Here is a 24,131-nt window from a genome sequence, read left to right on the forward strand (position 1 = left end):
AAAAAAACGCACACACTTTAAATATACTTTTTGGTGTTAAAAGGTGGTTGGAGCTGGGAAACCAAGCTCATTCCATGTATATGTAACAAGTCAATGGATAGAGAAAGGAAAACTCTGGACAGCCGCACTCCGGATCCAATCTGAAATAGTTTGTGCCTTTATTTTTCAGGTAAAAAAATCACCACATCACACGAACCACAGCAAAAGAGAGAATATGGAACAAAAAAGTGTTGACGCGTTTCATGCTGAAATCAGCGCTTACTCATTACTAAGCTATGAGTAAGCGCTGACTTCAGCGCGAAACGCGTCAGCAATTTTTTGGTTCATATTTTCTTTTTTGCTGTGGTTCGTGTGATGTGGTGATTTTTTTACTTGAAAAATAAAGGCACAAACTATTTCAGATTGGATCCGGAGTGCGGCTGTCCAGAGTTTTCCTTTCTCTATCCATTGGTTTGTGCAATTAGCCTGCACCTGGGTCTCCCTTTTTGTCTGGAAATTAAGCAGTTTTTTTAGGTGGATCGGTGGCTTTCTCTTCTCCCTATATGTAACAAGTGGTTGGTCATTCAGCTTGCACCAATCTGAGATTCAGATTTCAGGTGTGCTGTTCCTATAATAGTTTCCAGCAGAGTGGGTTGGAAGAGGTGCCATATTTTTATTGTAGCAGCAACATTCAGGTACATCCTTCTAATACTGTGCATCTATCTTGGGGTGGGGGGGGGGGGGGGGGTGACACACCTTGGTAAAAATATTTTTAATAACTGAAGGTGGATGTTGTGCCTGTACAGAAGCTGATAACTGTTTTTTTTGTATTATGTGTAATAAAAATGTTTTACTAACTGATGACTCTGAGATTGTCATCCTTTTGCAGGACAGAATGACAAGAAAGGAGGCGAGTAATTGCCCCTGGGGCAGGAAAACGGGGACAGTACTAATCTGTAAAACGCTTCTACATTTTACTGAAAAGAAACAAAAAAAAAAACTTACATTGCTATCTGTGATCCCACTGAAGAGGTTTCCCATAGTTTTTTCTTTAATGGAAAACCTTCCCAAAAGGGAAACGTAGACAAAAAACCGACCGAGCCTCTCGCTTTTCTCTACTTTTATACAGAACCAAATCAAACAAATTGGCTGGAGTTTAATAGTAGACACCCTCACAAGATATATTTATGGCACTTCTTCTGTACAAGCAAGCCCATAAAATATTTTCATATATTTTGCAGATAAAGTAGCCAGTTGTATGCTTTAAAGTGGTTGTAAACCCATGGGGGGGGGAGGTAAGCAACCTGCAAAGCATAATGAGCTAGTATGCATAGCATACTAGCTCATTATGAATAACTTACCCGAGAACGAAGCCCCCAAAGCGGTCCTCCATCTTCATGTCTGCCGCTGCCATGTATCCCGGAGTGACTTCCGGGTCTCGCTGCTCCGGCGCTGTGATTCGCCGGAACAGCAATGATGTCACTCCCGTGGCATATCGCTGCGGCCTGCCCAGTGCGCTGCTGTCTTTTTGTAAATATCTCCTAAACTGTGTAGGTTTAGGAGATATTTCTTGGACCTACAGGTAAGCCTTAATATAGGCTTACCTGTAGGTCAAAGTGGTTTGTAAGGGTTTATAACCACTTTAAGTGTTTTTCTTTTTCCTAAAAAGTAGGATTGCAACTAATAGGTTACCTCTCAGTTCTCCATCTTGGCAAGTGTTGATTCCACCAGTGTTACAATCTCCTAAAAAAAAAAAAAAAAAAAAAAAAAAGTGATCAGATGGATTAAATAAGGGGCAGCACTGCAGAATTACAATTTATTAACCGTTTTCATACATGTTTGTTTCTCAGTTTCCACAGAGGCAGAGCACAGGTACTTGTTTTCTGTGTTACATAGTAGATAAGGTTGAATAAAAACCATGGTCCATCCAGTTCAACCTGTGTAGGTGCACATGTGTCAGTGTCTATAATTATTTCCTATCTCCTTGTATGTTGTGTTCTTTAAGATGCACATCCAAAAGTCTCTTAAAAATACTCATACTCCCCGATGCCACCAGTTGTGGAAGAGAGTTCCACATCCTTATTGCCCTGACAGTGACAAAACCCCTGTGCAAGGTTAAAATGCTTCTCCAACCTCATTGTGTTGCCTGGTGTCCTCTTACACACCTTGGTACAGAATAGTTCCCCCCCCCCCCCCCAGTCGTCTTCCAGGACAGCCCATGAGAGAGGCCCAGCCTCGAACAGGAAACGCATCACCAATACACTTTAAAAGGCAGTCCCTCTGCTGAACTGGTCAGTTTTTGGCGTTTCCTCCAGACGGAGGAGATGCATCACCTGGAACCTGGGTGAGGGAGGCCTCTATTCTCTGTTACACCCACATCTTTACCTACTTGGCTCCACTGGGAGCAGCTAGTAGGATTTTCTGCAAGATGACCCTCCAAGACCACTCCTCGGAGGAAGGCGGTAGCTTGGTTCCCTTTCTCCTTCTTGCCTAGGAAAGGCCATGACTGGAAGTGGCATACCCCCTTGACAGCAACCAGCACAGGCAGCATGGGTTCCCAGTCCAAGTGTCTGGGTGCATGCACTGTCTGCACTATAGGACAATTTTGGGTGGGGGCTCGGGCAGTAGTGCCGTGGGGGTTATCGGTTCAGATCCAACCATGCCATCAGAGTCCTGCATGTTTTCCAAGCATGCAAGTGGCACTAAAAGCCGTGGCTGGCAAAGTCAGAACATAAGAGCAGCAACTTGGTTATATACCTTCTGCCACTTTGCATAAGGCTCTGACAAACACAGCCAGCAGCAAAGCCTCCTCATCTTCAGCAATGATTGCAATAAGTGAGGTGGTTTCAGGTGCGAATAAATACGCGCATGTGCAATTAGTCTTGTACAATGCAGTGAAAAGGTATTCATACCCCCTTGAAAATGTCCAAATTGTTTCATGTTACAACCAAAACGTACATTTATTTTTTTGGGGCATTTTAGTGGCACATAATTGTGAAGTGGAAGGAAAATTATAAATGGTTTTCAAAAACTGAATTAATGGGAAGATGGATGGAGCCAAATACAGGGCAATCTTAAGCCCCATACACACTATCAGTTTTTCTGCTGAGTTTTTCCTTCAGGTTTACCAAAACCATGTAGTGCAAGGGCCTGCCTGATTGCATACAAATGGAAACTCCTAAGGTTTGACCTCATATTATATGGTTTTGGTAAATCTGAAGGAAAAAGTCAGCAGAAAAACTGATAGTGTGTATGGGGCTTTAGAAGAAAACCTGTTGCAAAAGACTTGAGACCGGGGCGGAGGGTCACCTTCCAGCAGGACAACGACCCGAAACATCCAGCCAGAGCTACAATGGAATGGTTTAGATCAAAGCAAATTCATGTGTTAGCCCTTTTACACACGGGTCGGACATTCCGACAACAAAATCCGTCGGATTTTGTCCAAAACTGGTGTTGCATACACACGGTCAGACAAAGTTCGTAACCTGATGACGTTATTTAGTTACAACGGGAGTACGTTCAGGCTAGTAGCCAATAGCTTTGGTGTAGGAACTTGATCTGAGCATGCGTGGCACTTTGTCCGATCGGAATTCTCTACAAACGGTCGGACATAGTCCGATCGGATCATGTTGTCGGAAAATTTTATAGCCCTGCTCTTAAACTTTGTCGGTCGGATATTCCGACGGAAACAGTCCGATGGAGCCCACACACGGTCGGATTATCCGACAACACGGTCCGATCGGACATTTTCCATCGGAATGTCCGACCATGTGTACAAGGGCTAAGAATGACCCAGTCCAGACCTAAATCCAATTGAGAATCTGTTCCAGCTGTAATTGCAGTGAAAGGTGGTTCTACAAAGTACTGACTCGGGGGGGGGGGGGGCTAAATACAAATACACACCACACTTTTCCCATATTTATTTGTATAACATTTTGAAAACCATTTATCCTTTTCCTTCCACCTCACAATTATGTGCCACTTTGTGTTGGTCTTTCACAAAAAAAAACCCAATAAAATACATGTATGTTTTGGTTGTAACATGACAAAATTTGGAAAATGTCAAGGGGTATGAATACTTTTTCAAGGCACTGTATACTTTTGTATATGGTTGCTAAGAATTAATGCTCTATTTATATATTTTCACATAAGTTTCACCCAAAATTCATACAAATTTATACAAATTTATGATTGGACCCCAATGAAAAGTCAGTCCAGTGCTCTACAAACCAAAATCCCTCCTCCTTACACCAGGTCTTTAGCCATGCATTCATTTCTCTAATCTCCCGCTGCCTTTCCTTTGTTGCACACGGCACGGGCAATATTTCAGAGAATATCACCTTGGAGGTCCTTCCCTTCAACTTGCAGCCTAGTTCTTTAAATTGGTTCTTAACCACTTCCCACCCGGCCAATGCATATATACGGCCGGGTGGGAGCCGTCTACTCCTGTATGGACGTTCAGGAACGTCATTCAGGAGTAGCGGGATCACCCGGACACGGCACATCTCAGATCGGCAGGAGGGCTCTGTGATTGGCCCTCCTGATCACATGACGGCCGTGTCCAATCACGGCCGTCATGTGATGTAAACAAACAGCCGGTTGCTAGGCAATCGGCTCTCCTCTCCTCACACGGAAGTCACCGCTGAGGAGAGGAGAGCAGAACGCTGCAGCCGGCTGATGATCAGTGAGTATGGGCTGCTTTTTACAGCTTTTTACTCACTGATCATCAGTGTAGTGTAAACACACAACACACCACACAGTATAAACACAGTCCCCACATATGTCCCCAAAACACACATGTCCCCAAAACATACATGTCCCCAAATAATAAAAACACATGTCCCCAATAATAAAAACACGTCCCCCACATATGTCCCACTAAAATCACATGTCCCAATGATTATCTGCACACATATGTACGTGATCACCTGCACACATATGTACATGATCATTTGCGTACATATGTCCGTGATCACACAAACCAATTATTATACACTTAACGGAATTTTTTTTACCAAAAACATGTAGCAGAATACATTTTGGCTTAAATTTATGACAAAATTTGATTTTATTGGATTTCTTTTCAAATAGAAAAAAGAAAATATTGTTTTTTTTCCAAATTTCCGCTATTTTTGCGCTTATATCGCAAAAAAAAAAAAAACCGGAGTCGTGAATAAATAACACCAAAATAAATCTCTATTTGTGCGAACAAAATGATAACAATTTCATTTGGGTACAGTGTAGCATGACCGCGCAATTGTCACTGAAAGCGCTAGAGCGCTGAAAGCTGAAAATTGGGCTGGGAAGGAAGGGGGCGAAAGTGCCCTGTATTGTAGTGGTTAAGGAGCCTCCGCCTTCCATATCTTCTTTCATTGGTTCCAACGTGGACCAAGACAGCATGGTCATGCCCAGCCCCTCCCAGTAATTTATCAATGCGGTCCACTACAAGCCGAACCCTGACACCAGGGAGACAGCAAACCATTCGTTTGAGGCGTTCCTAGCGACAAATTATTCTATCAGTCCTGATTATAGAAGCCCCTATTACCACAAACTATCTAGGCCAGGCGTCTCAAACTGGTGGCCCCCCTAGCTGTTGCAGAACTACAAGTCCCATGAGGCGTTGCAAGGCTGACAGTTACAAGCATTACTTCCACAGTCAGAGGCATGATGGGGCTTGTAGTTCCGCAACAGCTGGAGGGCAGCCAGTTTGAGACCCTTGATCTAGGCCTACCCGCACTACCCTCACCACCCCTACTAGATGGGCTGCTCTCCCAGCTGTTAGGGGTAGCAGAGACATCTTGGGCTGCCACCTCTGAGCTTGCCACTCCCTCATCTTCACCCAAATTGGCAAATCTGTTTGGGTGCTCAAATTCAGGGCTGGCCTTCCTTTTCTGTGAGCCCCTACCACTCCTAACTACATTAACCCGTCTTCCTACCTGATAATCCTGACTTGCACCTCCACACTCCCCATTAACACTACTAGCCACCTTATTGACTAGCTGCTTGACTGCATCTGGCTTTAGTACTTTTAGACTTTAGTCATTGACCCAGAACAAGGAGAGGGGAAAAAAATGGAGAAAACACATTATCATTTCCCTTGCTTTGAATTAGTGATGCAAAGTATTAAAGCTAGAAGATCCAGGGCCGTCTTTAGGGCAGGGCAAAAGGGGCAGCTGCCCTGGGCCCTGTCATTGTTGTGGGCCCAAAGCAGCTGCCTCATACTTGCCAACTATCCCAGTTTACATTCCCTTGAAGTTTTAGTCCTGTGCTGCTACTAATGCTGCCCAGCTCTGCCCTATTGTTGTGTACAGATGACTCACCTGCAGACGCTGTGTTTACATGGAAATAACCGGCATTCATATGTAAATAGCAGTCACATGCATATGTAAATAGCTGGGGCCAACTGCATTAATATGTAAATAAAGGCAGCATTCATAGGTATATCATGCCCCCCTGTAGTGAGGAGAAGATGTGCTGTAACCTATAGCAACCAGTGAGCAGTATTACTGTACAGCAAACTATAGCAGCCAATCAACAAACAAAAATGTGCTGTAACCTCTAGCAACTAATCAGTGAGCCTTAAGGAGTGCTGTAACCTCTAGCAACCAGTCAGTAAGCAGTAATAATATGCTGTAACCTCTGGCAACCAATCGCAGCCTGATCTGATACAGTAGACTGATTTTAAATCTAGCTGCTAGAGAAGGTGGAGAGCGCAATTGCATGGGGGGAGGGGGGCCCTAAGAAAATTTTTGCCCAGGGTCCAATCAATATTAAAGACGGCCCTGAGAAGATCGACATGACAGCCATGGATTAGCATTTTTAGAAGGAGGGTCTGTTACTGATTTCCTTTCATTAAAAGTAAAATTAACAATAGTTCTACTCCTTACTCATCTCCTGCCATAGAACATTTTACTCTTTCTATTATATATTTTCTGCTAATTGTACACCGAATGCAGTGCATATGCAGTTTAGTGTGTATAAGCGTCCCATGGTGGGACAATGTAACTCCTGCATGCAGGTACAGCTGTAGAACATAGGCTGAAGACTGAGCACTCCAGACCTGGAGGAGGCCCAAAGAAGTGGAGTGATGAGGCTGAGAGTAAACACATACCTGGAGTGAGGTAAGTCTGCTATAGTGTTTAGGTATGCTGTGCAAAAGCACCCACAGTGACATATTCTTTCTTTAAAGCAGTTCTATAATGCTTTTATCCAGGGCTCAAGTCCTGCGGGAACGCATGGGAACGGAGTTCCTGTACTTTTCCCACAACAGGAACTCAGTTTCTGTTAGCAGCCGTGTCCTGCAAGACTTTGAAGTATGTGAGGTGTGTGGCAGGTGCTACACCAGCAGCCGCCGACACAGCTCACAATAGTAAGTGCTGCACACCTGACCATTCAGGTATTGCCAGTAGGGGGCCCCATGACAGCTTCCGCTTCGATCTACCTGTCAATCACAGCTAGCTGATGGGTAGATCAGGTCCCTGCTGCTAAGAGATTGTATTTAGTCAGACCTCTTGTGATGCGCTCCTCCCCGCCGGCCCCTCCTGATTTTCTCCTCACCCCCCCCCCAGTCTCCTGCATACTTGCTCTGTGTGTCCCGCTGAATCCCCCCTCCTCTATCTTCAGTGCCATATGATGAGAGACCCCAGAGGAGGAGCACAGCTATTCTGCTCACAGGACATGCAGGGAGAGAGGTGAGCTGAGGGAGGAACATCAGTTTGGGGTGGTAAGCTGAGCACAATACCTGGCAAAGTTTAATGCCAGGAGGGAAGTTTATGTGGAAATATGTGAAGGGTTGGAATAGCAGCGAGTGTGTGTTGGAGCCCCTGCAGAGTTTGCAGCCCCCCCCCCCCCCCCCCAAGCTAACATACATCTCCTAAGCAGGAACACATCACTATCTCCCCAAGCATTCTGTCCAGATAATGTGCAGTTCATTTATCACCTTTCCGTTTAACCCTGTGTTATCCAAACTCTGTTCAATGAAAAGTGTAAACTCACCACATAAACACTCTATATACAAAATAACATTCCCCAATAAAGATCAGAACATGATGATCACATTTGCATGGAAGCACAATGGAATGAATGGTGATTATTCAGAGAATTACCGTATTCATGTTTATTGAGGATTGTTTTTTTTTTTTTTTTATGTACTAACAGTTAAGTTTCATACACACAATACGAAAATTGGATGAAAAATACCACTTTTGAAGCGTTCGTGCATATGAGCGTATCATTTTTTTTTTTTTGGGTGGGGGAGGGGATCTTGGGTGGGAGTTCCCACACTTTTTCCCCAGGACTTGACCCCTGCTTTTATCACACTTGAATTTTTCCTTACCTCCACAGACTCGTACTGATCTTTAATTTCCCTCAGCAGTTCATTCATGTGCTGTGAGCATAATTCGGAGTGTGTGCTTCCTGAAAGAGACACAAGAGGGCAGAGTAGTAACTGCTGTTGTAACTTGTTATTTTGGCTCTTGTCCTAGAATCTATCACAGTAGTGAAGCTGAAGTTGTTGTGCTTTAGGCTGAACATCTTCAGCTGTACCAGGGGGATATGACCAACCCTGGATGCACACTTTGTATCTAGGGACAGTGGTTCGTATGTGCCTGTAGCACAGAGTGCTGTCGCATCCGATGCAGTCCAGCAGCCTCTAGCTGCCCATCTGAATACCTTCCAACTTTTTGAGATGGGAATGAGGGACACCTATCAGCAAACGTATGCAGGAATAGGACCCCCTTAACCACTCTAGCCCTGGAAGGATTTACCCCCTTCCTGACCACTTGTTTACGATATACGGCACTGCTTCACTATTGCGCGGTCATGCGACGTTGCACACAAACAAAATTGATGTCCTTTTTTTTCCCCACAAATAGAGTTTTCTTTTGGTGGTATTTGATCACCTCTGCAGTTTTTATTTTTTGCGCTATAAACAAAAAAATTGCGACAATTTTGAAAAAGAAAGCAATACTTTTTTACTTTTTGCTATAATAAATATCCCCCAAAAATATATATAAAAAAAACGAATTTCTTTCTCAGTTTAGGGCGATATATATTCTTCTTCATATTTTTGTTTAAAAAAAACAAAAAACGCAATAAGTGTATATTGATTGATTTGCGCAAAAGTTATAGTGTCTACAAAATAGGGTGATAGATTTAGGCATTTTTATTATTCATTTTTTTTTTATTAGTAAGGGCGGTGATCTGCGATTTTTATTGTGACTGCGACATTATAGCGGACACATCGGACATTTTTGACACTATTGTGGGACCATTGTCATTTATACAGAGCTCAATGCTATAAACATGCACTGATTACTGTGTAAATGGCAGGGAAGGGGTTAAACACTAGGGGGCGATCAAAGGGTTAAGTGTGTTCTAGAGAGTGATTCTAACTCTTGGGGGGGGGGGGGCTACCACTGACATGACAGCTATCACTGCTCCCGAAGACAGGGAGCAGTAGATCTCTGTCATGTCACTAGGCAGAACAGGGAAATGCCTTGCTTACATAGGCAATCCCCATTCAGGTGTTCCGTGACACGATCGCTGGCCCCAGGTGGACATCGAGTCCGCGGGACCCACGGACACGGTCATGGAATACGTGGCAGGCGTGCGCACGCCCACAATGCCTCGATTTAAAGAGGACGTACCTGTACTCCCATTTGCCCAGCCGTGCCATTGTGCCAACGTACATTGTCGTGCGCTGGTCGGCATGTGGTTAAAGCAGAATTGTACAAAAAAAACAAAAAAAAACAAGATTGGTTAACCACTTCCCGACCGGCGCACGCCAATGTATGTCAGCAGAATGACACGGGCAGGCATATTGGTGTACAGGTACGTCCATTTTAAAATGCCGCCCTGCCATCGCGTGCGTGTCGGTACCCCCGTGAGTCCGGTCGCGGGTTCCGCGGACTCGATCGAGTCCACGGGGACACCCGTGATCGTCTCACGGGGCGGCTGAACGGGGAGATGCCGTTGTAAACAGCATCTCCGAGTTCTGCCTAGCAACAAGTGATGCTGATCTCTGCTCCCTGTGATTGGAGCAGAGATCAGTGTTCACTAACACAAAGCCCAGCCCCCCACAGTTAGTAACACGCCCCTATGAACACTTAACCCCTACACTGCCACCCACTAGTTAACCCCTTCATTTACACAGGAATCACTGCATTTGTATAGCATTGATTGCTGTATAAATGGCAATGGTCCCAAAAATGTGTCAAAAATGTCTGATGTGTCCGCCATAATGTCGCAGTCACAATAAAAATCGCTTATCGCCACCATTACTAGTAAAAAAAAAAAAAAGATTAATTATTAATAAAAATGCCATAAAACTATCCCCTATTTTGTAAATGCTATAACTTTTGCGCAAACCAATCAATAATCGCTTATTGCTATTTTATTTTACCAAAAATATGTAGAAGAATACGTATCGGCCTAAACTGAGGGGAAAAAATGTTTTTTTATATATTTTTGGGAGATATTTATTATAACAAAAAGTAAAAAAATAATGCGTTTATTTCACAATTGTCGCTCTATTGTTGTTTATAGCGCAAAAAATAAAAACCGCAGGGGTGATCAAATACCACCAAAAGAAAGCTCTATTTGTGGGAAAAAAAGGACGTCAATTTTGTTTGGGAGCCACGTCACATGACCGCGCAATTGTCAGTTAAAGCGACGCAGTGCCGAATCGCAAAAAGTGGTCTGGTCTTAAGCCAGCAAAATGGTCCGGGGCTGAAAGTGGTTAATACATCATTAAAGCGGGAGTCCGCCGTTTTTTTTTTTTTTTTTTAAAAGCCAGCAGCTACAAATACTGCAACTGCTGACTTTTAAAATAATGACACTTACCCGCCCAGCGCGCCCACGATGTCTGCACCCGAAGCCGATCTCTCGATCGTCTCTTGGGTGCTGCCACCGCCATCTTGGGTATGGGAATCAGGAAGTGGAGCCTTGCGGCTTCATTTCCCGGTTCCCTACTGCGCATGCGCGAGTCGCGCTGCGCAATAAGGATGGTCCCCCGCTGTCTCTGGGATCCGTGTGTTTCCCAGCAGACAGCGGGGGACCTTCGGAAAGGGGCGTAGATTCTGCGGAAAGGGGCATACCTTCTGCAGATATCTACGCTGGAAGTGGGTGCAGATACCTGTACTGTACAGGTACCTGCACCCCCCTCCCCCCTGAAAGGTGCCAATTGTGGCGCCGGAGGGGGGGGGGATTCCAATGAGCGGAAGTTCCACTTTAGGGTGGACCTCCGCTTTAAAGTCACAGCTGCTATCCTATATACTGAACTGATAGAAAAACCGCAGCACAGTAACAGTGCTGTTCTTGTCTGTAGCACCAATCGGATGCTTGCCTTTTTTTTTTTTTTCTAATCACAGTAAAAGCACAAATAGGATTGCTCGATACAAGCAACGCCTTCATTTTCCTTGCACAGGTATTTTATATAAATGAAATTCTGAACTACAGATTATTCTTACCGTAATTCGCCATCTGGTTAAAGAGTTGACAGATATTCTCTACAATTTCTGGGTCATCAGAGTAGAGTAGATAGAGCTCTTTAATTAGAGAGAGACCATTTCTCCCAGATAGAGGCACCAGAACGCGATAAGCAGCCAGTTCTTCAAGAACAAAAAGAAAAAAAAAAAAATCACACTGTGGAATATACAGCCCATATGCAGAGGATTCTGGGAAGATGCTACAGGCAGATGCTATATACATATATACAGTACCTGAGTTTATCGCTAGACCTGTCAATGCCAAGCAAACATTTTTGGCCAGAATCGGGCGCTCCGCATGTATCTGTAGGCAATCCAGGAGCAATAGTGTTACAGATTCAATTTGATCCTCCATCACGTGACCTGTAAGATGTGAGGCAAACGCTTGTAGAATGGGCATAATAATGCATTTCTGCCCCTCTAATTTGCTTTTCCAACCTACCTTTCAGGCACAGAATCCACAGGGCTGGGCTTGCCGATTTTACCAACTGTCCATCGCCGGCATGTTTCTGAATCAGTGCTGTGATTAGTGGCACTGCTTTTTTCAGGTCATTATCTGATGCCATCTCTGCGACAGCAAAAAAATATGTGTAAGTGGTGCAAAACTGAACTCTATGAAGATATAGGGGCGCATTTATAAAAACGGTAAATGTTACATAGTTAGTAAGGTTGAATAAAGACACCAGTCCATCCAGTTCAACCTGAGTGAGTGTGTCTACAATTGTCCCTATCCCTGTACATTGCACACTCACATCAGTCCCTACCCTCAAGGAGCCCACAATCCAAGGTCCCCATTTATATACTGGGCCAATTTGGGACAGAAGCCAATTAACCTACCTGCATGTCTTTGGAGTGTGGGAGGAAACCGGAGTACCCGGAGGAAACCCACGCAGGCACAGGGAGAACATGCAAACTCCAGGCAGGTAGTGTCGTGGTTGGGATTCAAACCAGCGACCCTTTTTACTGCTAGGTGAGAGTGCTAACCACTACACCACTGTGCCGCCCAAGTCTGTGTGTCCGCCCATTCTAGTCTGTGTCTCCATTAAGGAGATTTATTCTCACTTCATGCCCCAGTTACAACGTTTGTGTCCCTATCCCTGTACATTGCACACTCACATTGGTCCCTACCCTCAAGGAGCCCACAATCGAAGGTCCCCATTCATATACTAGGGCCAATTTAGGACAGAAGCCAATTAACCTACCTGCATGTCCAGGGGCGGACTGACAACTCATGGGGCCCCCGGGCAATAGGAGATTATTGGGCCCCCAGGCAATCAGACATTATGGGGCACACAGTATACACATACATGTTTCTATTGGTTGAGAAGGAACTGGAGAGGTGGGGCAGCTATAATCTCAGGATTTTTAGACCAAAAGGATGTCGGTAAGGGACATTTCAGAGACAGATGTAAAAAAATACACAGATTTTTACATACTGTCCCTGGTTTTACTGAGGCTGGCAACCCTGATGGGGCCCCCTAGTGGCACGGGGCCCTCGGGCAGTGCCCGAGTGGCCCAATGGTCAGTCAGCCCCTGTGCATGTCTTTGGAGTGTGGGAGGAAACCGGAGTACCCGGAGGAAACCCACGCAGGCACAGGGAGAACATGCAAACTCCAGGCAGGTGGTGTCGTGGTTGGGATTCAAACCAGCGACCCTTCTTACTGCTAGGTGAGAGTGATAATCACTACACCACTGTGCCGCCCTAAATGTGACTTTTACCAAACTTGCATTGGTGGTGAAACAATCACTGTCATTTAAAATCAAATGCACCAGGAATATTCATCTGCAGTGAATGTTTGGTGAATGTCAGATCATCTGCTTTATAAATAATGTAAATTATAAAAAATAAAATATGTATTGCAGTGGTGATTTCCTATTTTTCTAAATAAAATTGTAAGCCCTTGTACACACGGTCGGATATTCCGACGGAAAATGTCCGATTGGACCGCGTTGTCGGATAATCTGACCGTGTGTGGGTTCCATTGGACCGTTTCCGTCGGTATATCCGACCGACAAAGTTTTAGAGCTGGGCTATAAAACTTTCCGACAACACGATCCGATCGGACATACTCCGATTGTGTGTAGAGAATTCCGATCGGACAAAGTGCCACGCATGCTCAGATCAAATTCCTACACCAAAGCTATTGGCTACTAGCCTGAACGTAGTCCTGTCGTAACTAAATAACGTCATCGCGTTCTGAACGATCGGATTTTCCGACAACTTTGTCCGACCGTGTGTATGCAACACCAGTTTCGGACAAAATCCGACGGATTTTGTTGTCGGAATGTCCGACCCGTGTGTACAAGGGCTTATAAGTGTTTGTATCTGTATCCATTTCAGCCTCCTGTCATTACCTGCACAGCAGCACTAAGGCTTGATTCACACTAACGCGTTTTTTGATGCATTTTGCAGAAATGCAAGGAAATTTTTTAACATGGGTTCATGGAACATGTTCACATCAATGCATTTTCCTGACGCATCCCATGGCAGCACACACAGTGGGGTTGTGACTCCGCCTCCACAACCTGATAGGACTGGTTAGCTATAAGGTTTGAAGAGGAGTCCACCGTTGCATTCTCCTTTTTTTCCTCACCTGTATGGGACATTACGTTCGAGTTCGGTTAGCAAGGAACCCCTTACCGCACCACCCCAGCTAGGTTCAGCCTCTCCTACTTGGAAGTCCCTGTCCGTACGGTCTCTAAATGAGCCATAACGCAGGGAGCCCCACTCTGGTGGTCTCAGGGGCAAAAAATTACTAAGCAGCAAGCCTTTTTAAGAAAAAACAACAACAACCTTAAAAAGGTTGTAATAACTGCAGCGGTCTCCCCCCTTTTCCTATCTGTTGAGCTCCCCAACATGTCTCCGTTCTCTGCCTACCTTCTGTTTCAGTCCTCAGTTTCCTTCCTTCTTTTTTCCTTTTTTTTTCCTTCCTTTTCCCACTCTGGGCATGCTGAGCCCTGTAGTCCCACGGCGCTGTGTCCCTTCCATCATGGCGGTTCCGTCTGGATGTTCGGCGCTCAGGAAGTGACACTCTCCCTTGCCCTCTGCGTTTGCCAGCATCCAAGATGGCGCAGGGCGGCGCAGGCGGCCAGTGCGCATGCGCGGCGGTGACGTTATTCCTCCAGCGACGGCGGGCTATTTAAAAAATGTCATTTTCGTTTTGAAGTGCTGCTTGTGCCTTCCACGCCATCTACCAGCCTGATCTCTGCACACAGCCTGCTGCCTTGCAAGACAAGTCCTCCTGAACTCTGGTAAGCTGCTTTTCTTTCATCCTTATGCACTTTGCCATTCATTTATTTGCTGCACCTTCTGCCCATACTCTGCATTGGCTCTTATACTGAAAACCTCTGGTCACAGGTGTACTCTATTCTTCCTCATGGAGACCGCTGCCTTAGTAGACCATCCTAGAACCATAAGGTAAGGGGGCGTATGGATTGGTAAGTAGCGAAGAGGAGAAAAAGAGAGCTCTGCCACTAATACCTTTCATTTTGGTAGCTCTGGCAGGTCTTCGGGGTCATCCCATTCTAAAAGAAAGGAACGTTCCCCCTCAAGACACTCTCACTCTCGGCGAAGTCGGTCAAGGTCTTCCCGTCATCGCAGAGAATCGCCATCCTCACATCGAGAGGAACACCATACCCGTCCTGCGGTTAATACCTGCTGGGTCTGCGGAGCGCAAGCATTACCTAGTAAGCTTGTCTGCCAAGTCTGTCTGGAGGAAGCAACCCGGGACAAGGAAGCGGACGCTAGAGAAGCCTCCAATATTATAAGAGACTCAGTTAAGGAAACGATCCTGCAGGTGACAGCTTATGACCCAATCAGGTCATCTAACTCAGCCTCAACCTCTCATTCTCCTCAGGATCCAGATGACTCCCCAGAGGATGAGGATCCTCTGACTCCTACAGTTTTTGACTTTGCGTTAATAAACCCCTTTGCGAAATCGGTTAAGGAGGCGATCGGTTGGGAGGAAGAGAGAGACGTTCCGCCTAAGTTAAGGAAATACTTCCCTAACCTAAAAAAAGACCCTGAGGTCTTCCCCTTTATCGAAGAGCTAGAGGAGCTCATAAGAGATGAATGGCAAAAACCAGAAAAGAAATCCGGCTTAAATAACAGATTAGCGAAGCTCTATCCCCTAAAAGAGCCAGCAGTGAATCCTCTTATCTCTGCTCCCGTGGTAGACTCATCACTGATGCGCTTAGCGCGCCATGTAACCCTACCAATAGAGGACGCCGTAACCTTTAGAGATGTGATGGATCGCAAAATCGATCTCGACCTTAAGAAAGCCTACTCAGCAGCGGGGGGGGCCTGTAGGCCCGCAATCGCCCTAGCAGCGGTCGGTAGAGCCATCACCTCCTGGACATCTGGAGTTGAAAAATTAATCGCAGAAGCGGCGGACCAAGACAAAATTATTTCAGCTCTGCAGGAACTTAGCCTTGCGGGTGATTTCGTAGCGGAGGCGGCAGTGGACGTTATTCGGTCATCAGCAAGAGCAATGCTGGCCTCAGTAACTTCCAGAAGGGCTCTCTGGCTAAAACCTTGGGTTGCTGATGCGACTTCCAAATCCAGCTGGTGTAAGATCCCTTATGATGGCACTAACCTTTTTGGCTCAAAATTAGATTCCGCAATATCAAAGGTCACGGGGGGAAAATCGGGTCTAATACCATCGGACAGAAGATCCAAGCAGCAGAAAAATCCGCCTTTCAGACGTCACCTTCCGGAAAGGTACCGGGATGTAAGGTCCTATAGACCCGGCAAAGAATTCAAACGGAATTGGCGAAGCACACAACCCTCTTTTGTAAGAGTCCAAAAATCGAAGACAACCGCGCCGGGAGACCAACAAAAATCTTTTTGATGCCACGCATGCCCAGCCCGCAATAGTTGGTGCGAGGCTGAGGCTATTTGCCCAAACTTGGGTAGACAAAATAGAAGAACCCTGGGCGGTATCCACCATTCAGCAAGGTCACAGGTGGAAATTCAAGCAAAAACCGCCAAAAAACCACTACAAATCTACCAAGCTACCCTTTTCGCGCCTGAAGCGAAAGCTTTTAGTCAGATACATTATGGAGTTGCTCCAGAAGCAAGCAATTATAGAAGTTCCACAGGAGCAGAGAGGAGAGGGGTTCTACTCCCCCCTTTTCTTGGTGTCAAAGAAAACAGGCGACCTGAGGCCCGTGTTGGATTTAAAGAAGTTAAACCAAATGATTCTAGTCGAATCATTCAAGATGGAGAGTCTCCAATCAATATTACTAGCAATAGGGGAGAAAGATTGGATGCTCTCGGTCGATTTATCCGACGCTTATCTACACATTCCAGTGCATCAAACCTTTCAAAAGTATCTACGCTTTGCGATAGGCAAACAACACTTTCAATTCAAAAGCCTCCCATTTGGGATATCAACGGCACCCAGGACCTTCACAAAGGTGTTACTTCCGGTTATAGCACTACTGAGAGAAAGAGGTCTAAGAGTCCTACACTACCTCGACGATATTCTTCTTCTAGCAGACAGCCGAGAAATACTTCTACGACATCGTTCAATTCTGATTTCCACACTCCAGCAATTCGGGTGGATAGTGAATTGGAGGAAGAGCAACCTGGTCCCAGTGCAGAAGATGGTCTTCCTAGGAGCCGAATTGGACACCAGATCCAACACGGTAGGGCTTCCCCAGGAGAAAATTCGTCCTCTTATCCGCAAAGTGAGAAAGCTACTATCAGTAGAACACCTATCTGCAAGAAAATGCTTAAGTATTCTGGGCTCAATGTCATCAACCTTTCTAATGGTTCAGTGGTCTCAATGGAACTCCAGGGTATTTCAGAATTCGTTCCTAAAACAATGGAACGGGGTGTCCATGTCACAACAAATAACAATCACCAGAGCAGTCAAGGAGTCAGTACGTTGGTGGACTCAAACCAACAATCTAACTCGCCGTCGTTCTATCGTTCATCCACTCCCAGAAATAGTAACGTCAGATGCCAGTTACCTTGGCTGGGGTGCGTATCATCTAGATCGGGGAGCACAGGGCCGCTGGCCCTTCTGTCCACAGGGGATAGTCTCGAATGTTCTGGAACTCAGGGCTGCATGGCAAGCACTTCTAACTTTCAGTCCTCTCCTTTCAGGGAAGAATGTCCTCCTGCGTATGGACAACACAGTGGCTGTGAATTATGTCCACAGGCAAGGGGGCACAAGAAGCAAAGTCCTAATGCGGGAAGTACGACCTATAATCGAGTGGGCCCAAGTCTACCTGACGGATCTGAAGGCAGTATACGTACCTGCAATTCACAACCAACTCGCGGACGATCTAAGTCGAATATTTATTTCAAACAACGAGTGGTCTCTCAGTCACAAGGCCTTTACTCTTCTGACACACAAATGGGGTGTTCCCGACATAGATCTGGCAGCGACTCCAGCGAATCGCAAATGCACTCGCTTCTTAGCAAGGACCGCCTATCCAGCAGCAACAGGGATCGACTGTCTCCACCATCCTTGGGAGTTTCGCCTTGGTTACATATTCCCCCCGGTGCCCTTGATAGCCAGGTTTCTGGCCAGACTGAGGACTTCGTCTTCCACGGTAATAGCAGTGTTGCCCTTCTGGCCCAGAAGACCGTGGTTTCCGGCCATCCTGCAATTGAGCACAGAAGAGCCTCTCCCACTTCCACTGTTCCCAGACTTGCTCTCACAGGGGAAATTTCTACACCCGTCACCAGAACGACTACACCTGACGGCTTGGAAACTGAAAGGGAAAGGTTACTAGATCAGGGTTGTTCATTAAGAGTAATATCCACCTTACAACAAGCAAGGAAGAAGTCGACAAACGACATATATAATAAGATTTGGAAAAGATTTTCTGCAATAGCCCAGCTACAGTCCTGGAATCCCCTTTCTCCTTCAGTCTCTCAGGTGTTAGAATTCCTACAACTAGGCCTAGAGAAAGGCTTAAGATCAAGCACTTTAAAAGTTCATGTCTCTGCCATATCCGCAATGACAGGAATCAAGTGGGCCTTAAATCCCCTCATCATCCAATTTCAGAAAGCATGCCTAAAAATAAGGCCTCCTAGAAAACCAATTTTTCCGACCTGGGACCTATCGATTGTCCTGGAAGCTTTAACCAAAGAACCTTTCTCGACGGGGGGATCAATATCCCTATGGGACTTGACACTAAAGCTATCGTTTCTAGTTGCAATCACATCGGCCAAGAGGGTCTCTGAGCTGCAAGCTCTACTAATCAAAGAACCACACCTAGTTTTCTTCCCAGACAGGGTCGTACTCAGACCTTCGGAACGGTTTGTGCCAAAGGTAGCTTCTAGCTTCCACTTTAATCCGGAGATCAATCTTCCCGTATTTCTCAACACAGATGGAAACCCACACCCTCTGGACGTGAAGTCTGCAATATCCGCCTACCTGGAGGCTACCGCTCCATTCAGGAAGTCAGAAAACCTCCTAGTCATTCCGCATGGCGCCAAAAAAGGTCAAGCGGCTTCCTCAAGAACAATATCCTCATGGTTGATTAAAGCCATCAAAAAAGCATATCTAGTTCAACATCTTCCAATACCGGAAAGCCTGAAAGCGCATTCGACGAGAGCGATGGCGACCTCATGGGCAGCATACAGCAGAGTATCACCAGAGACTATTTGCAAGGCAGCAACTTGGTCATCAAAAACCACATTCATGTCTCACTATAGAATAGATCCGGCTCAATTAACCACGGTTGAGTTCGGGAGATCAATTATTCAATCAAACTCATCTATATCCTGTACTTGAGTAAATAAAGAAAACTTCTAAAACGCACCCTCCCATGTAGCGAGTTATTTCCCACTGTGTGTGCTGCCATGATGCGTCAGGAAAACGGAAAATTGTATACTCACCTTTCCGTAATTTTCCTTTCCTGACGCATCCCATGGCAGCACACAGGATCCCACCCCTCTAAGGTGATAGTTACTGAGAATGCAACGGTGGACTCCTCTTCAAACCTTATAGCTAACCAGTCCTATCAGGTTGTGGAGGCGGAGTCACAACCCCACTGTGTGTGCTGCCATGGGATGCGTCAGGAAAGGAAAATTACCGAAAGGTGAGTATACAATTTTCCGTTTTTTGTGCCTCTGCATTTTTGGAAAGGGTCAGGGACTTTTTTCATGCAAAAGGCAGCATTTTGCATGTAATAGAAGTCAATGGACCTGCATCAAAAACGCAAGTACCGCTTTTTTACCGCGTTTTTACTGCGATTTGCATTTTTTTTCTTTTTTTTTCACTGTATATATCTGGTTGCTAAGCAACCACAGTGTAAAAAAAAAAAAGGAAAAAGAAAAAATAACGCGAAACGCGGCAAAATCGTGGTAAAAACGCGTGTCCAAAAACGCGACAAGCACCGCAAAAAGCACTGCAAAAACGCTCAAAAGCAACATGCATAGATGTGAATCGAGCCTAAGGCCTGATTCACACCTACGCAGGTTGCAGTTTGCATATTGCAGGTGCCTTTTCCGTTTTTCAATATTGAAAGTCTATTGAAGTCTATGGAATCAAAAACCAGAAAAAAAAAAGTCCCTGGCCCTTTCCATAAAATGTACAGATGTGAACTACATCCATTGGAAACCATGTTAGATTCACTGTAGTGTGTTTCTGCAGAACTGAAAACGCATTAAAAAATGCATAAGTGTGAACCAGGCCTTGGAGAGGGAGGGGCATCACTATGGGCCAATCAGAATCTGGTAGAAGTGCATGTGCTGATAGAGGGAGAGAGCAGATTTTTCAGGATGATGTTGTATCAGTGCGTTTCTTCTCCTTCATTGTCTGATTAGCAGATGGGAGATGACACTACCGTGTTCTTTACCTTAACCACTTCCCAACCAGCGCACGACGATGTACGGCGGCAGAATGGCACGGGCAGGCATATTGGCGTACAGGTACGTCCAATATTCAATGCCGCCCTGCCATCGGGAGCGCGCCGCCGGCGGCGCGCTCCCGCGCTGGTCGGGACCCTCGGGCATCCCCGTGATCGTCTCACGGAGCGGCCGAATGGAGGAAATGCAGAGTAAACAGTATTTCTCCATTCTGCCTAGCAACTAGTGACGCTGATCTCTGCTCCATGTGATTGGAGCAGAGATCAGTGTTCACTAAATGAAAGCCCAACCCCCCCGCAGTTAGTAACACACCCCTAAGAACACTTAACCCCTACACTGCCACCTACTGGTTAACCCCTTCACTGCCAGTGTAATTTACACAGGAATCACTGCATTTATATAGCAGTGATTACTGTATAAATGACAATGGTCCCAAAAATGTCCGATGTGTCCCCCACAATGTCGCAGTCACAATAAAAAAAATCGCTGATCGCCGCCATTACTAGTAAAAAAAATAATAATAAAAATGTATTAATAAAAATGCTATAAAACTATCCCTATTTTGTAAACGCTATAACTTTTGCGCAAATCAATCAATAATCGCTTATTGCGATTTTTTTTTACCAAAAATATGTAGAAGAATACGTATCGGCCTAAACTGAGGGAAAAAAAATGTTTTTTTATATATTTTTGGGGGATATTTATTACAACAAAAAGTAAAAAATAATGCGTTTTTTTCAAAATTGTCGCTCTATTTTTGTTTATAGCGCAAAAAATAAAAACCGCAGAGGTGATCAAATACCACCAAAAGAAAGCTCTATTTGTGGAAAAAAAAAGGACGTACATTTTGTTTGGGAGCCACGTCGCACGACCGCGCAATTGTCAGTTAAAGCGACGCAGTGCCGAATTGCAAAAAGTGGTCTGGTCTTTGACCAGCAAAATGGTCCGGTCTGCAAGTGGTTAAACAAAGTAAGTAGTGTGTCCCTCCTGGATGTGTTGCCTGGCAGAGGTGTATGAATCGCATACAGTGCCTTGGAAAAGTATTCATACCCCTTGACATTTTCCATATCTCCCCAATGATGTACAGGGCAGCAAAAAACTTCAAGGGTATTAATCAATCATTCTCTGCGCCCTATAAAACTAGAAATACGTTTCAATAGGTCTGCACTTGGAGGGGCACATTGATAGTACCATACAGTATGTGATTAGCATGCATGCTTTCTGCTGCATACTCCTGGGACATCTATACATTTATTACACTTTGGAAGCAGGATAAAAATGGGGACTTGGGTCCCCTTTGCTAGTTAGCAGGGTGGAATGCCGGGGAATGTCGTTTCATTCATTTGTGAACTGCCTCTCCCATGTGCGTCTTTCTTATTGATCATAAATTGATGAAATGATTGCCATTTCTCTTTGTAAAAAGTACCTAAGTGTGATCTGTGCTGGGACCTGAATAGACCAAGAGCACTAGAGCTGATTGCGGATATTCATTTTCTACTCACCAGTCATAGCCAGACTCCAGAGCAGGGCACAGCAGGGCACACACAGCTCCCTGCTTTCCAGGGACTGTTCTGTAATCTTTATCAGATCTGGAAGGAATCCCACTCTCGCCAACACCTCTGCTGCCACCTCTAATGAAATAAGCATGTCGTTATGGAAATTAACTCTTTACTATGAGAAGGGTCACTTTGTAGTTAAAAAATAAAAGACACTGGTTGTCACACAAAAGTCAAAACAATTCCAGATTTTCCACAGCAGGATAAAAAAAACTAAAGCTTTTTTTCTTATTACAGTTGCATGCTTACAGAGACAACAAATGGGAATGTTTGACCATTGCAAGGTCCATAAAGACATGGATGAGTGAGTTTGGGGTGAACTTGACTGGCCTGCACAGAGTCTTGACCTCAACAACATAGAATGCTTTTGGGAATGAATTAGAGTGGAGACTACAAGCCAAGCCTTCTTGTCCAACATCAGTGCCTGACCTCACAAATACACTGAAAGAATGGTCAAACACTCCCATAGACACACTCCTAAACCTTGTGGACGGCCTTTCTAGAAGTGTTGAAGCTGTTATAGCTGCAAAGGGTGGGGCCACCTCAATATTGAACCCTATGGACTAAGACTGGGATGACATTAAAGTTTATGTGCGTGTAAAGGCAAGTGTCACAATACTTTTGACAATATAGTGTATATACATATGGGATCTTGCTTAATGTGAACCTGTATTTTGTCCATTCAGGCTCACTTTAAAGGGTAACAAAAAACAACATGGCATATACAATTGCTACACAAGCTATGTTGCAATTTATTTGGACCAGTGCAGAAAACAAGGTCCATAAAGACATAGATGAGGGAGTTTGGGGTAAAGGAACTGGACTGGCCTGCACAGAGTCCTGACCTCAACCCCATAGAACACCTTTGGGTTGAATTAGAGCAGAGACTGCGAGCCAGGCCTTCTCGCCCAAACATCAGTGCCTAATTTCACAAATGTGCTTCTGGAAGAATGGTCAAACATTCCCATAGACACACTCCTAAACCTTGTGGACGGCAATCCCACAAGAGTTGAAGCTGTTATAGCTGCAAAGGGCGGAGCCAACTAAATATCAAACCCTAAAGACTAAGACTGGGATGACATTAAAATTCATGTGTGTGTAAAGGCAGGTGTCACAAAATTTTTGCCAATATAGTGTATATACACACAGGGGTGGACTGACAACTCATGGGGTCCCCGGGCAATAGGAGATTATGGGGCCCCCAGGCAATCAGAGACTATGGGACCACACAGTAGACACAAACGCACACACACACAGCATACAATCACACAATATACACAAACATGTTTCTATTGGCTGAGAAGGTACTGGAGAGGTGGGGCAGCTATAATCTCGGGATTTTTAGACCAAAAGGATGTCGGTAAGGGACAACAAAAAAAAAAAAACACACATTTTTACATACTGTCCCTGGTTTTACAGAGGCTGGCAACCCTGATGGGGCCCCTTAATGGCATGGGGCCCTCGGGCAGTGCCCGAGTGGCCCAATGGTCAGTCCGCCCCTGTATACACAAGGGATCTTGCTTAAAGCGGATGTCCACCCTAAAGTGGACCTTCCGCTCATCGGAACCCTCCCCCCCTCCGGCGCCACAATTGGCACCTTTCAGGGGGGAGGGGGGTGCAGGTACCTGTACAGTACAGGTATCTGCACCCACTTCCGGGATAGCTCTCTGCGGAAAGGGGCGTAGATTATGCCCCTTTCCGAAGGTCCCCCGCTGCCTGCTGGGAAACACACAGATCCCAGAGGCAGCGGGTCCATCCTTATTGCGCAGCGCGAGTCGCGCATGCGCTGTAGGGAACCGGGAAATGAAGCCGAAAGGCTCCACTTCCTGATTCCCATACCCAAGATGGTGGCGGCAGCACCCGAGAGACGATCAAGAGATCAGCTTCGGGTGCCGACATCGCGGGCGCGCTGGACAGGTAAGTGTCACTATTTTAAAAGTCAGCAGCTGCAGTATTTGTAGCTGCTGGCTTTAAAAAAAAAAAAAAAAAAAAAAACGCGGAGTCCCGGCGGACTCCCGCTTTAATGTGAACCTTTGTTTTGCCCATGCAGACTCACTTTAAAGGGTAACACAAAACAACATGGCATGTACAATTGATAAACAAGCTATGTTGGAATTTAATGTTATAAAACAATGACCTTTCCTTTTCAATCTGCAGCGCTGTCATTTTCTGCATAATTGAATGCAATATGGCAAACATTTCATTTGGTTGTTTGTGTTAGGCCGCGTACACACGGGCGGACTGTTCGTCCAACTTTGTCCGCTGAACAGTGTTTCAGCG

General features: G+C 45.4%; 1 protein-coding gene across 4 annotated transcripts in view; it reads right to left on the bottom strand.

Annotated features, from left to right (window-relative positions):
• Positions 1-24,131, bottom strand: part of STKLD1 (serine/threonine kinase like domain containing 1) — a 133,924-nt gene that overhangs the window by 2,262 nt on the left and 107,531 nt on the right. For all 4 annotated transcript variants that reach the window (XM_077468199.1, XM_077468197.1, XM_077468198.1 and 1 more), the window contains 6 exons: positions 21,798-21,926; positions 11,908-12,033; positions 11,700-11,828; positions 11,448-11,588; positions 8,315-8,394; positions 1,672-1,722 (listed from right to left, as the gene is read on the bottom strand). In XM_077468199.1, coding sequence (XP_077324325.1) covers positions 1,675-1,722; positions 8,315-8,394; positions 11,448-11,588; positions 11,700-11,828; positions 11,908-12,033; positions 21,798-21,926 — 653 coding nt within the window. In that variant the 3' untranslated portion in view covers positions 1,672-1,674. The remainder of the gene's footprint in view (positions 1-1,671; positions 1,723-8,314; positions 8,395-11,447; positions 11,589-11,699; positions 11,829-11,907; positions 12,034-21,797; positions 21,927-24,131) is intronic.

This window comes from Lithobates pipiens, unplaced genomic scaffold (genome assembly GCF_037356315.1).
Source record: "Lithobates pipiens isolate NorthernLeopardFrog02 unplaced genomic scaffold, aLitPip1_a1.2 Scaffold_11, whole genome shotgun sequence".
Classification (NCBI taxonomy): domain Eukaryota; kingdom Metazoa; phylum Chordata; class Amphibia; order Anura; family Ranidae; genus Lithobates; species Lithobates pipiens.